Source organism: Neopsephotus bourkii, unplaced genomic scaffold (genome assembly GCF_033783945.1).
Source record: "Neopsephotus bourkii isolate Nb327-2 ecotype Australia unplaced genomic scaffold, CSIRO-AGI_Nbou_v1 NB_1638, whole genome shotgun sequence".
Lineage (NCBI taxonomy): Eukaryota > Metazoa > Chordata > Aves > Psittaciformes > Psittacidae > Neopsephotus > Neopsephotus bourkii.
Window position 1 is genome coordinate 8,093,389 of NW_026902113.1, and position 13,950 is coordinate 8,107,338.

The window sequence follows — 13,950 nt, forward strand, 5'->3', positions numbered from 1 at the left end:
ATCTGACTTAATGCACAAAGGAAGTAAAAGCCACAATGTAAAAAACACAGGGAACTAACTGAGCTGATTTATTTCATGGTACACCTGGATTTGTGTTTTACTTACATGCTTTTTATTGAGAAAAAAAAATCAGCAAAATGTACAATTTCTTTGAGAAAATTGCAAACACTTGTGGTGGCAGGAAAAAAAAAAAGCATTTTCCCTTTTTAATAGTACTTTAATATTAGTACAATTATTTAGAAGGAATTAAAAAAGACTCTGTATTTACCTACTGAATGTTTGAAATAATAGGTAAATTTAGTATACTTCATAAAACCAAACCACACCAGACTGAAATATATGTTTGCATTTTTCTTTATTGAAATTATGGCACTTAATAGCAGAAATAATACAGCTCCACAACCAGAAGCAGTATTGTTTCCAAACATCACATTTCTTTCCACTTCAGTTTGCATGATTTTTCAGAAGAGAACAAGCCCTTTATAATTTGCTCACAGCTGAAGAAGCCTTCATCTTGATATTTTATTTCTGAACACAACACTATTGCAGTTGTATCTGCCCTGCAATCTTACTGGTGTTTATTTTCCTTTGTATTCTGGAAGTTAAATTACAGTTTCACTGAGCTGTCAAGTAAACGCTTGTAATAGCATGTCACTGTAAAATAATTACATTTATGTTAAATGTGGCTGATCCAGCAAAGAAAAAAACTTCCATTTAGCATTATCCCTCCACATTTTTTTTATTTATTTTTTTTTTACAAATAACTGAGGTTGAACATATTGCATGACATTACCTGAATTATTACAAACTATAAGTGTGAACTAAAAATCAGACTTCTCTAGGGCTGTAGTGAGCAACAAAATAAAAACAGCATTACACTGCAGCACCTTTAAACATGTAACAAAAAACAGTGTTCAGTGTATACCAAAAATGGGTTACTGAATTGTATTATTACCAATGTTTGTTTGTGGAAAAATATATCTATATATGTACACACACAAAGGCACACACACAGGAAAAAAGAAGAAACTCAAGCATTTAGACATCTGAAAACTGAGTTCTGGTGTTCAAAAAAAAAAATCATAAACCACCATACAATAATGTTCACCAATTTTCTATCATCCACATGCATTATTCATTAACCAAAAGATGACAGGCTCTAAAAAAAAAAAGTAAATTAAACAATGATTTATAATGAAGTAAATGCAATCAATGCATGACATGATGCTGCATGTTAAATCAAGTATCATTATTCAACATGAAAACAACTGTACCAGTTCACAGGTACTGAAATGGTCACAATGTGATGTTGCAGCAATTTTATAATCAGATCCAGCTGATAAGAGTATTAATACGAGTGACACGAATGTCCACAGAACACAAAAGAATACAGAAATGCTTTGGAGAAATACCTCCAAAGTTATTTTATTTTCCATCCCATCTCCCATTTCATTTTTTGTCCAGTCTTAAGATTACTACACTGAAAACTGACATTATCATCCTGGAAAGATTACAACATTGAAAACTGACATTATCATTCTGGAAACATATTAAATGAAATCAATCTAATGAGGAGTTATAATTACAGGCTTCATCTAACAGAAAGCTAAGCTTTGGTTATATAAAGTGCAGTTCAATAATATGCCTATTAGTCACAATATTATGTATACAGCTAATTTTTGCAGCTCAGTTTCCTTGCAAATTTCAAAAAATGTTCTTGTTTTACAGTTTGCTTATACAGCAGGCTCAGTTAAAGAAAAAACCCATTTAAATAAATCTCAATTTTAAGTACTTCAGTACCATCCACCTTTGTGTGCTATGCTTCTGAACTGCTTGGCAATGCATAACCCACTGGATGTTCAGTATCTGCACAATGCTGTTTGTATCCCATCACATGAACTACCTAACCTCTTTGACAAAACACTTCCCTAACCTCTTGAAATCGGTTACAGTTTTTGCTGTATAAAGTTTTCAAGTTTAATTATGATACAGGCAGTACATTCCATCACTCTCATAGCAACTTCTGAAGTAAACCTATCATTGGGAATCTGTGGAAAAGGTAGTAAGTCAGGATACCTAGTTTTTAAGCTATCTACTCCATAAGCTTCCAATGTCTGAACATCATTTGTAAGCCCTTCAAGTTGCTGACTATATTCCTCTATTTTTTGTGCAAGGGCTGCTGGTTTTACATCTTTGTCTGATTTGCCTTTCACAGCATAGTCAGCTGCAATTAATGCTAGTTTAGTAGAAAGGTAGCATTTAAAGCATACCCATTCATTGGCGTTTTTATGAAGATCATTTCTTGCAGCTGAAAAGTTAGCTCGGGCCTGCCTAAGCCATCGACGTGCCTCCACAAGATTGCCAACAGATCTGAATGTAGGTGGGACAAAAAAGCGTTGTGAGTAAGATGGCCCTGTGGAAGATGGACACTTCTCTTTATACTGTTGCCTTTCAGATTTGTGGCTTGTTGCTTCTTGATTCCATGAAGTATAAAATCTCTGAAATGAAAATTTATCTGACTGAAATCGAGAAGCAGAGGATGAAAAAGGTCTCCTTGAGGCTCTGTCCATGTTTTGATCCATAAAGGCCTGTTTTTCTAGCCTGTTAATCTCATTCTGTAGATGTTTGAAAACTTCATTAGCTATATCAAGATTCTCTGCATTTTTATCTGGATGCCATTTCAGATACAGCCTCCTAATTATCTTTTTTCTTTCAGATTCTGGAAGTTTCCATGCCTGTTCAATCACAGATGTCACTTCTTTTAATATTTCTGGCAACAAGTTTGATTTAATCTTTTTTGGAGAGTGATGTTTTGCAGACATTGATTTGTGGCTCTCCCTGCCAGTGAAGAGAGGTGGAATTGGCCTCGGTCCATGTCCTGGAAATTCTGTAGGACTGGTTGGAGTAGTAGGTGTGCTATCCCTGCTCTGAGAACTTTCCTCCGGTCTTGAAAATTTATACAAGTCAAGAGAGCTCACTATTTTATATTCACTATATCCAATATCAATCTGGTAAATCTTCCCTAGAAAACTGTGACTTTCATCATCTTCTCTTTCCACTTCTTGTACAATAATTGCATAGGTATAAGTTGGTTGATATGATCCATATATGTCACCACCTTCAGCATCAACAAGGTAACCAACATATTCACCTGGATAAAATACATTCATTGGATCCATAAGAAGAGTATAGTGAATTTCAGCTGGTATAGGAGTGCCAGGTGTTGGTAGTTCAAGTTTTGATGGCTCAGAAGAGTCATACTTCACTCCTAAACTGTCAAGCTTCTCACTGATCCGGTAAATATCATTACAACCCAGCATGGCAATTAAATATGAGGTATCAGAAATCAGGTTGTCAGTTGCAGATTTTAAGGTCATTGCTAATGCTAACAGGAAATTTATGTCTTTGCTGTCAGAATGCTGTATGTAAAGCAGTATTACTGCATTTCCGTATCTCTTCAGGAAAGCAAATGTTTCACTTTTGCTGTGGGGAATAGGAGCAAAACCTTTAACTCTTAATGTTGTTTGCAACTTCTCAAAGCAGGAAACTTTCAAACCTTCTCGCAAAGCTTTGCAAAGTCTTATTGCTTTTTCTTCATTAGCTAAAAAAGCATTGTCATTTTCATGCTTCATAATCCTAATGAGTCCTGTGATGAATTGTTCTGAAGACAACAGTAACTGTAACCTTCCCTGCAAAGAACATAATGCTCCAAACTGACAAATTCTGGGAGACTCTTCATCCAACTGTTCTTCAAGAATACTGCTAAGTAAGCGAGGCCTCAGTTTCTGAGGGAATAACATTATCAGTTTAGTGTGAAAACCGTGGTCTTTGCCTAAGTAACACTGGCTAAGATCAACAAGCATTTGCACTCCAATGTTACCCTGGATTCTGCTTTTGTAGTGCGGTGCATCATCAAAAACTAAGATACTAGACTTTACCAACCTGCCATCTTGACTGGGAAGATAAAGGGCAAAATCCCTCATATTCTCAAGGTCATTCCTAACCTTGACAGAATCATTCTGAAGACTTTTGAACAGGCCAGAAACTACTCTTTTAACTGTGCGCATTTCATTAGGATCCAATTGCTTTCCTTCAGAGCTCTTGAATATGCGACCTAGAACTTCAACATACTGCTTTGTTGAAATAATATCTTCTGTACCCAAATGTTTAAATAACTGATGGAAAGTACCAAGCTCTAAAGGAAGTTTGTAAAGATATGGTTTAAAATCAGACTCATACTCAAGGTTAATTACAACCTCTTCAGGCTTAAGGAGCTTCCAACCTTCTTCCACCATTACAAAAGAAACTCCTCGAAGCTGAAAGCGGAATTCCCTTTTTTCTGAACTAAGAAATTCATAAATACTTCTTAGGACCTTGGCCCTAGTTTTTACCATGTCCTCATCCAAAGTTGTTATATTACATATGTTCCTGCAGTTACTGATAACTTTGTCCAGGGGAGGGTCCAAGTTGACATTTAGCATAGTTAAAACTTGCTCAAGTTGTTCTTGCGCACCAAGACTACTTCCCTCTTGCTCTTTGATGCTCAAAGGGGTTGCTTTCTCAGGAAGAATGGGACACGAAGTCCACAGCAACTGCAACACATCAGTCTGTTTAAATTTAGGATTCACCTGTGCCCCATTGAATCGTATTAGAGGAAGTGTCCCATTAACTTCTTGATACTGAGGATGAAGTCTAACAAATTCTGCTGGAGCTCGTTCAGGGCACAGAAAAGGAATTAATGACAGTTCTTTCAGAAAATTTCCTGACAAAAGGTCAGTTCTTTCTTGAAATATGTGATGAAGGAGGACATCAACAGTATTCTGTAGTGTTTCTTTAGACCAGTTTTCTGTATTTGCTCGCATGCTGATCTCCTTAGAAAACTGTAGTAACTGTTGCTGTGAAATGATGAATTTCAATCCAATATGACGTAGAAAAGTTACCCATGATGGAAGGAATGCAGCCTGATTTTTCGGTTTTGTAAGCTGCTCTAGTTTCTTAAAAAATTCTTGAGGTATAAAGAATTTTTCAGGAAGCATAACTTCAAAGACTTTTACAGTCCTGTCATAAAAATATTTTGCAGGTTTTAATCTATTGCTTGAATCATGAATGATCAAAATGCTTTCAAGCTTTTCAAACAGCTGTTCCTTTATTTCTGAAGTTTCTTCAATGCTAGTTAGCCTATTCTTTAAGTAGATCAAGTGTTCTAATTTTGCATCGTAAGACAGATTTTCAAGTTTTGGCAAAAGATGTTTCAAGTACACTTCCAGATCGTCCACAGAGACACAGCCAAGCATATTATACAAATCTTTCAAATGAACCTTCTCCTCAAGAAAAGCTGATGAAGTTGAGTGTGTCCATCTGTCTACTTCTACTGATGGGATGCTTTTCATGAGGACGTAGCACATCCCATATTTTGAAATGCTGATGTATCGGCCACTAATTGATTTATAACATGGAAGAGACTTTAAAATTTTAATATCATCCTGAGATGTCAAATGGCATAGATTGCAATTGAAGTACATTAAGAGAGCCTCAAAGTCACTTTCTGCTAACTTTTCAGTCCTAAAAGTTGATGTCTGCACCATATATTGTATGGCTTTCAGAATGCTTGAAGGATTATCTATATTTGCTGTACATGCTGACAACAAAGGCACTAAAGCACTGTCTTTGGAGCAAATTTTGTTCAGTGCCAGCTGAATACAGCCTGTTTTCATTAAAGTGTGAAAGACTTTATCACTCTGAGCATTTGGAAAAACAGCTATATGCATAATGCTGAGGGGCAGCAAAACATCACACTCTGGCACAACAAGATGATTAGCTGAGACAGTAAACCTCACACCTGGAAGTAAAGTCCAATCCTTCAAAGTTTCAACAACACCATCAAATTTTGCTTGTGTATCTTCTTGCTCTTCCTTAATAGACTCACTAATAAAATGCCAGGCATTTTTAAGCCAAGATTCACTTGCAAAGTTTTCTTTCCATTTCATGCAATTTCTAGTTTTATATTCTCTAGGCAGCACAGATGATAACAACTCAGCAAAACTTCTGATATCAAAGACTTTCGCTACTTCACTGCTAAGTAAAATATTGTTGTATTTCAAATACAATGTGTTCATAAACAGATCCTTGCGAGACGGAATCAGTTCATGGTATGTAGTCAAGAATTTTGGCCGCTTTGAGTCAAAAATTTGCAAAACATTGTCAAGAGTAATAAGGAGTGGCAAGCCCTCAATTTGGATTTCATTTTCTTCTGCATCTTTAAAACAGTAGTCAACCAGAAGTTTGAGACTATGGAAGAGTTTCAAGTTTGTCTGCTGAAGACGACAGGGTAACTTTCCAATGTGGCAATTAGAGTCTGGAAAAGAAAACGTCATCAAAAATAATCGGACATCAGCAGGTGTCACACAGGTGACAGGAATATCTGCATCTACCAAACAGTGGTAAAGATTTGTAGTTTCATCGCAGTTATATACCAAATTAAATCCAATTTCTAAAAGTAAGTGCTTCAGTCTGTAAACATTTTCAGCCACTGTCTTCCGTGTTGTGATGTTGTATTCTGTATTTTTGAGATGCTGCAATTCATCTTGTAGTAAATTGTCAAAGAATGGCCTGCCTTTGTTCTCAGTAGACATATTAACCCACATGATGATAACAGCAGAATGCAAATCAGAACCCTCAATATTTGGAGTTCGCATAACAGGTAGAAGACGCTTCAAATCTTCATACATGCAACTATAAACTGCTTTCACTAAACAATACCAATCTGGCTGAATATCAAGCCTATTAACTGGAAAAAAGGATAAAAACTTTTTTAAAGTGTCTTTCACAGCATGAACAGGTGTGTTTTGCAGCACTGATACTGTAGGATCAGTGCCTGGAAAATAGCGTTTTTTCAGCTGAATCAGCAGTTCAACATAGGCTGGTGCTATGAGTGCTGTCATTAGGCTATTATTCCAGTCACTTCTTACTCCAACACCGTTATCATCACGCCATAGATTTCTTCTTGCAGAATCCAGAGCAAAGTGTCCATTCACATGAAAAGGTAATCCCGTTTCTAACGATAATGGTAAGAAACAGAACGCTCTGTGGGGTTTTTTGTAATTATGAGTAATGCAAGCTGCTACCCCGCCTCGTGGAAAAAGAGTAATGTCCTCATTCTTGTGGGCTGAAACCACACTTTTGGATACCTTTTCCATGGCCGAAAAGCCTGACCTGTTACAAATTAGCCAAGTTGTAAGATTTCCTTCAGAGTCTTCAGTATCCATTGTGTAAGTAATCTGTTGCACAGGTATTTCACTTAGCTGCCTTTTTTTAGTTACACTGTCAATTACAGATGCATGGAATTGCTTTCGTTTCAGCCTGTCTCCATCAGTGATTTTGCCTTGTACAGAATACAACACATTCAGTGCTCCTGTTGTTTTTTCTATCTCACAAATAGAAATTTTTTCCATATGGTTCAAAAACATTAAGAGTTCTGCTCCATCTGTACGCAGCTTATCTAAAAGATTTTGGACCATCCTATCTGAGCATGGAACTGAGGAGATTTCTGATACTTTTGCCATGTCTCCATTTCGAAGAGGAAACCTAAACATTGTGCAATTATCCAATTTAAAGTGATCTCCTAAGTAGAGGTCCAGTACATCCGAGAACTGTGTTCTGAAATCTGCATCTAAATCTCTAAACATGCGGCCTGGACTTGTTGATGTTGAACCTGGTGCATATCTAGCATGAGGATCAAAAATACAAAGTATGTCGTTGCCCGATATGAAAGAAGGGCAGTCAGTAATATGATAAACAGAATTGAAACCTATACCGTATTGTCCAGTTTTACAGGGATTTCCTACTTTTGTACCTTTTCCAAGGTTCTGAATTCCTCGGATATCATCTTCTGTAAAAGGCTGATTGTTGTAAACACATAGTGCTGGTCCCTGAAGTGGTGCCCATTTCTCATCAAATATTCTATCAACTGGATGCTGCCTAGGATCAAACACAAAACAGATCTCTGTAGCTTTTGCATCATCTGCATTCTGAAGGAGCTCTTTCAGCATTTCCTTTTCTGAAGGGTAGGCATTGAGAATGCTTTTAATTCTACTTGTCAGTTTTTCTTTCTGGCCAAATTCTGTTCCAAGGGTAGTAAAACAGATATTGGATGCATATCTTTCTAGAGCTTTATGGCGTTTTGGTACTGCTCCAAGCTTTACTGCAACTTCTCTTGGAATATCACCATGACAATATTTAATGGTTGTGTCTTTAACTTTAATCCATGGACAATCATTGTAACACAAAGATTTTGCAGGCAGAAGTGCAAGATGAGTATCGGGTAACAAAATCTCACCATACTTTTTCTCACAAAATTCCTGCTTCTTTTCTCTGATGAGGCCCCATATTCCTTCACTGATTATTCTCCTGCAAAGCTGAAAGCTGTCTTCTGTTAGTTGTTTGGTCCCTCTTTCCTGATTTATTAATTCCAGAACTACAGCAAAATCTTCAACTGTAAAAGCCTGTCTTACACCCACACTTTCAAAGAGCTCACGGAAACTGTTTTTGTATTTATTAGGCAGCTGATAGAGATAGGGTGCTGCTTCAAAATTCAAGTGAAAAGACACTTTTGTTGGATCAACATACACATTCTCGACCAAAATAAAACTACAGTTTGTCAGCTGTTCAATTATCATAGCTTTTGTTGATTCATTCTGTAACATTCCCTCATGTAAGTACTTGTAACAAGCATTAGTGATATTTTCTTGATATAATGTGATCCCATCAAATGACTTCGCAACTTCTTCTAACTGATTTATGACCAAATTAACAGCTGGCTTCTTCAGCAAACCTAAAAATTCTTTCACAGCTAATGACAAAGCACCACAGCCTTTAAAAGAGTAGGAATTTTCATTAAGAATTGGTTCTACTAGGCAAACTATATCTTGATGATCAGCAGTGAAAAGATCATTTGCTGTAAACATCGCTTCAGGCTGAAAATCACTGCCTTTCCAGTGCAGTGAGAAGCCTGCTGGTTTGCTAAGGAAAGGTAGGAAAGGGATGGTTTGGCATTTTGCAGCAAATTCTTTAGCTCTAGGGTCTCTAGATTTTAGTTTTTCATCAATAAGACTCAGTATAATACTGCTTCTAAGACAAGCTCCAGCATGATCACTCTTGTTAATTTCAGCTACTGACTCTGCACGTTCTATCAGGTCTTCCCATAAAATATCATCTTTAGCCATTCCCAGCTGAACAAGTTTAACCAAAATAACTGGGTTAAGATAATCCTGAGTGGTACCATAAGGAAATCTTCCATCTTCAGCATCATACAACTTTGCGACTCTTCCTTCAGGATGGATCAGTCTTGATGGTGTAACTAATGGGTGCCCATCCAATGAAGAAGGAATACATGGAGTAACACGAAGAAATCCTGAGAACTCCTCAACTTTTTCATTGAGAACATAACACATCAAAGGATCACGTAGGTCTGCGTCAATCTCCTGAACATTAGGGAAAAATACCTCAGAAAAGAACTGTTTCTCAGAGAAGGTGTTCTCCAATAGTATGTATTTACATTCTGCTTCTTCAAACCCTGTCTTTACCCAGGATGGCAGATCCACAGCACACAGATTTTTGGAACCTGTCTTTTTAAGGTACTTCAGAAAGATCTTAAAGGCTGAAGGTCCAACATCTGGTCGTTTCAGTATAGAGTCATCTAAAAATCTTACATTCTTCATGGAAACCCAAGAGGAACCATCAGAAAACACTTTGATCCCTTCTTTGCTTTTCATGTGAGCTATGTCTTCATAAAATCCTTGACAAATAACAGAAAAATCATCGTGAACTGAATCAGGATCTGGCCAGACTGCACAGTAACTGTAATCAACTAGCTCACCATTGATTGCCATGTCACGTAGAACACAAACTGCTTCTATGTAGGCTTTTACAATAACATGCCTCATGAATACTGTATTCCATCTTCCTTTCGTGTCTGTTTTCCAGATCTCTTTCCGATTTGAAGTAACTGCAAAGCAGCCATTTATATGTAGAGGTAAGCCTGTTTTTATTCGTAGAGGTAAATAGCAGAATACTTCACCTATGGTGTTGCAATTAGGTTTCACAATCCACTTTTGATCCTGGGTTTCAGACAGCAACACTCCTACTCCACCACAGGGAACAAGACCTAGTCTTCGTCCACTTTCATGCAATGAAAATTTTAAAGCATCTCCAGTGTCCATGCAAGAACATATAAGCCATGTTGTTGAATCTACTGTTTTCTGTGGCAATTCATCAGCTGATCTTTTCACCTGTCCCGATTTAGCCGTTTCAAAGAACGAAGCTGGATCATCCTCCGTACCTCTGAAGAGTGGAGACTGTAAATCAGCAATTCGCCTAAATACATGGTGAAATTCTTCTACTACTATCTGTAAGATACATGAGGACTTTGGTGTTTCAGCAGGAAGCTTTTTATTACTGCTGCTACAGACCTTCATGAGTTTAGCTGCTTCCTTTAAAACACTTACATTTGGTGCAGTCAAGGCTTTAGAAGAAAACAGATTTTTTTTTATAGTAACAACATCTTGTGCCATCCCAGGATCATCTGCCTCAATTTTCAAGTATTTCAAAACCATTGAATTTACACTCTGAGCAAATATGATCAGTCTATGACCACAAATACTGAATTCATCCACAAGAGAGTAAATGTCTGCTGTATTGTAACATGCACTGCTGACTTCACTCACTTTAGCTTCCTGCTGAGTTCTGAAAGACAGCCTGAAAAGTGTTCCTTTGTAGCTGTAAGGAGATTCTACAGTCAGTGGCAGCTGGCAACCAAAAACTCCTATAAATGGCTTAAACTGATTGGGAAATTTTCGCAGTCTCTTCTGTTGTTTACTCCAGTTGATTTTGATCCCAGGGTTAGATTTATCTCGAATGTGTTTACTGATATGGTTAACGTTTGGATCAAACATAATCATGAACTCCCGGCTCAAAATAATAGGAACATCTGTGATATGATAAACAGAATTGAATCCCAGCCCAAATTTTCCCACTTTATCAACTTCACTCCTTTTTAAAGACTCTCCTAATCGAGTTATATTTAGGAAATCAGAGTCAGAAAATTCAGAATTATTGAATGACCACAAAGCTGGACCATGACATGCTGCCATTCCTGGATCCAGAAGATTCTCTCTTATATCCATATTTCTTCTCATGTCAATCAGGAAATTACATTCCGTTGCATTAGCATCATCAGCATTTTGAAGAAGCTCTTTAAATATATCTGAAATGGAAGGGTATTCTTCCAAAATGTTTTTAATTCTTACAGTCAGAGGCTCTCTTTGCCCAGATTGCTCAAATCCCATATTTTCTGGATTAATCAATCTTGTGCTAAGGCACGGGACATTTAACCACTCAGCCGTTTTCATCGGTATGTCTTCATGCACCAAAATTATTGGTTCAACAGCATCTTCAAGCAAATCATTTAAGTCATCAACTTTGATATCACAATAGCAGCACTCATGAATTGGCCTCATTGCAAGTTTATAAGGAAGTTTGCCAGTGTATAATGGCATGGGTGTATGCAGGCTTGCAGGAATCTGATTGCTGTACAGCCACCTTATGATGCTCAACATAATATGAAGATTTTGTTTACTCTCTTGTTCAGAGAGAGACTGCTCACTTTTTAGATATATTTTCTGAATGACCATAGAAACATGGTCTGGTGTTAACTGCTCAATGGAACCACAACATTTAAACAACTGGTGAAACTTCGCCATAGTTTTTGGCACATAATGTAGATAAGGCTGGAGATCGAGATCAGGTACTGACTTTATTACTGCTTGTGCAAGGGAACAAAATGTTTTACCTGTCCAAACCCAGGGAAACTTCAGGGCTTTAAAAGCTTCTTTGCCTTCTTCTAGATGGTCATGCATAAATCCATAAATCTCAAGCAAGATATGCTGAAACTGGTAATAGTCTTCATCACTGAAAGTTTTAGAACTGTGCCAATCGACCACCACCTTGAAATGTTTTAAGACTGCTTTTATAATGGGCTTGCTGGGCATGCCCAGTGCTTTTCCTACATCCGGCAGCACATTTTCCACAAGAGGAACTGAGGAACCAACTAAAATTGCGTAAGATATATCACACATTTCTGGTGGTGAACACAGATTACAATGATCTCCTTTCCAAACTAAGGACCCTGGGTAATTTGGAGGCCTTTCCTTAGATGCAGGAATCCACTTTATTTTTTTCAGCGCAGCTTGTGTTTCACATGAGTGAAGCAGTGCATGGTTTTTGTTCAAAATCATCAAGAGAGTTCTAGCTTTTCTTAACAGTAAATCATGGTTGGTGTTAGAGTCAGCATGCAAACTTTCAATTTTATTTGCCACTCTCATAATATCACTCTCCTCAAGACCAGCCTCATTTTTTAAGCCTATTTGTCTCAGAGAATGAAGAATATCTGAAGACGTAAAAATAACAGGGGGAAAGCAAATTTCTTCCTCAGCATAAAACAAATTTTGCAGAAGTTCTGCCTCAGGATCAAAGAGCTCATTTGCTGACATTATCTTTTCCTGTGAAATCTTAATAAACTTTAGTGATGTCAGCCAGTCTATCACATCAGTATTCTCGTTTTTTAGAAAAGTCAGATTTTCAAGAACCCACTGCATTATCTGTGTGACTTCATCAGATGAATAAAAATCACTTCTTATGTCTTGTATAATAAACTTCAAGCAATCTGTGCTTTTTAGTTGTTCTATTTTCAGCAGGTTAGCTAAACGAATAGTAGCTTCATCACTGCTGTCAATTATTGCAGTAGAAAATCTTAGACCAGGAGGAATTTTTGCAGTGTGGTGTAATACTTTACTACCTTTTAGCCCAGTAAAAACAGAAACACTTTCATCAGATGATTTTTCAACTTTTTTAAATATTTGCAATTCCTGAATAATTCTTCTCTCTTTTTCACTTACATCAGTTAAACTAGCTAAGAATGTCCTAAGAGCATCTTTATGTGTTGATGGGAACGATGCAACTTGATTGCATAGTTTCTGTAAGGACATTTTTTCCATTATTTGTAAAACAGCACTTGGTAATGGTGGATGCACATATTTTTTTATAAGTGGATGTTGGATAGAAATATCCAGCTTCTTAAGTACAACTCCACCAACTCTCTGAATAACATCAGCTAAATATTCCGGGAGCTGAGTCTCAGATTCATCTTCCAGAATGATAGGTGATGGATTCCTAAATCTAACCAGTTCCACTGATGTTTGGTTTTCCTCCAGCAGTGTCTTGGGGATAAGCGGCATGTCATCAAACACACTCAAGTCATCAGAAAAATGTATATATAGGTTCTTCCATACCATCTTAAGCCAGGAAACTGATGGGTGATTTTTGTCTTCCAAACCTGGATGCCACTGTACCACCATGTCTCTGCCAGGCCACGTGCTATTCATAACTTCTTTAATGAGCCGGGCAAATCTTTCTGGGTTCAGAAGCTGCAGCTGAGTGCACGGCCTTCCTGAAATTGCAGAAAAGAGAAAAGCCATGAAAATCACAGAGCAGAGTTACATATAAAAGTGCTTTTGGCTCTTGTGAGGAGAGGAGGAGGTGGTGAAGGAGAAGGGGGAAAAAAAAAAATTCTAACTGTGTCCTGCCTTTTCTTATTGTGGAAAAAATTGTTTGTTAGGTAGAACTGCAGATACCAGCTCTCCTTGCTTTTAGGAGTTAATTAAAAGCAAATGCATTCCATATTAGTGTAAAAATTAAAAAAAAAATTGAAAATTGTCAATGTGTTATTGCATTTGTTAGTTTGACACAAGAGTTCTTGGGCATTCATAGCAACTACAGATTTACAATCAAAGTAGAAGCTTCAAACTTTTTTGTTTGATTGATTCTCTACACTACTTGTTTGCCTAAGAGTAAATAAAAATCTAACCCATTATTTGTCTATAATTGAAAAGGTTCAAA

General features: G+C 37.1%; 1 protein-coding gene across 3 annotated transcripts in view; it reads right to left on the reverse strand.

Annotated features, from left to right (window-relative positions):
• Positions 1–1,617: 1,617 nt before the first annotated feature.
• The window catches only part of SACS (sacsin molecular chaperone), a 62,479-nt gene continuing 50,146 nt past the window's right edge, over positions 1,618–13,950 (reverse strand). For all 3 annotated transcript variants that reach the window (XM_061374405.1, XM_061374406.1, XM_061374407.1), the window contains one exon: positions 1,618–13,501. In XM_061374405.1, the coding sequence (XP_061230389.1) occupies positions 1,947–13,501 (11,555 nt within the window). In that variant the 3' untranslated portion in view covers positions 1,618–1,946. The remainder of the gene's footprint in view (positions 13,502–13,950) is intronic.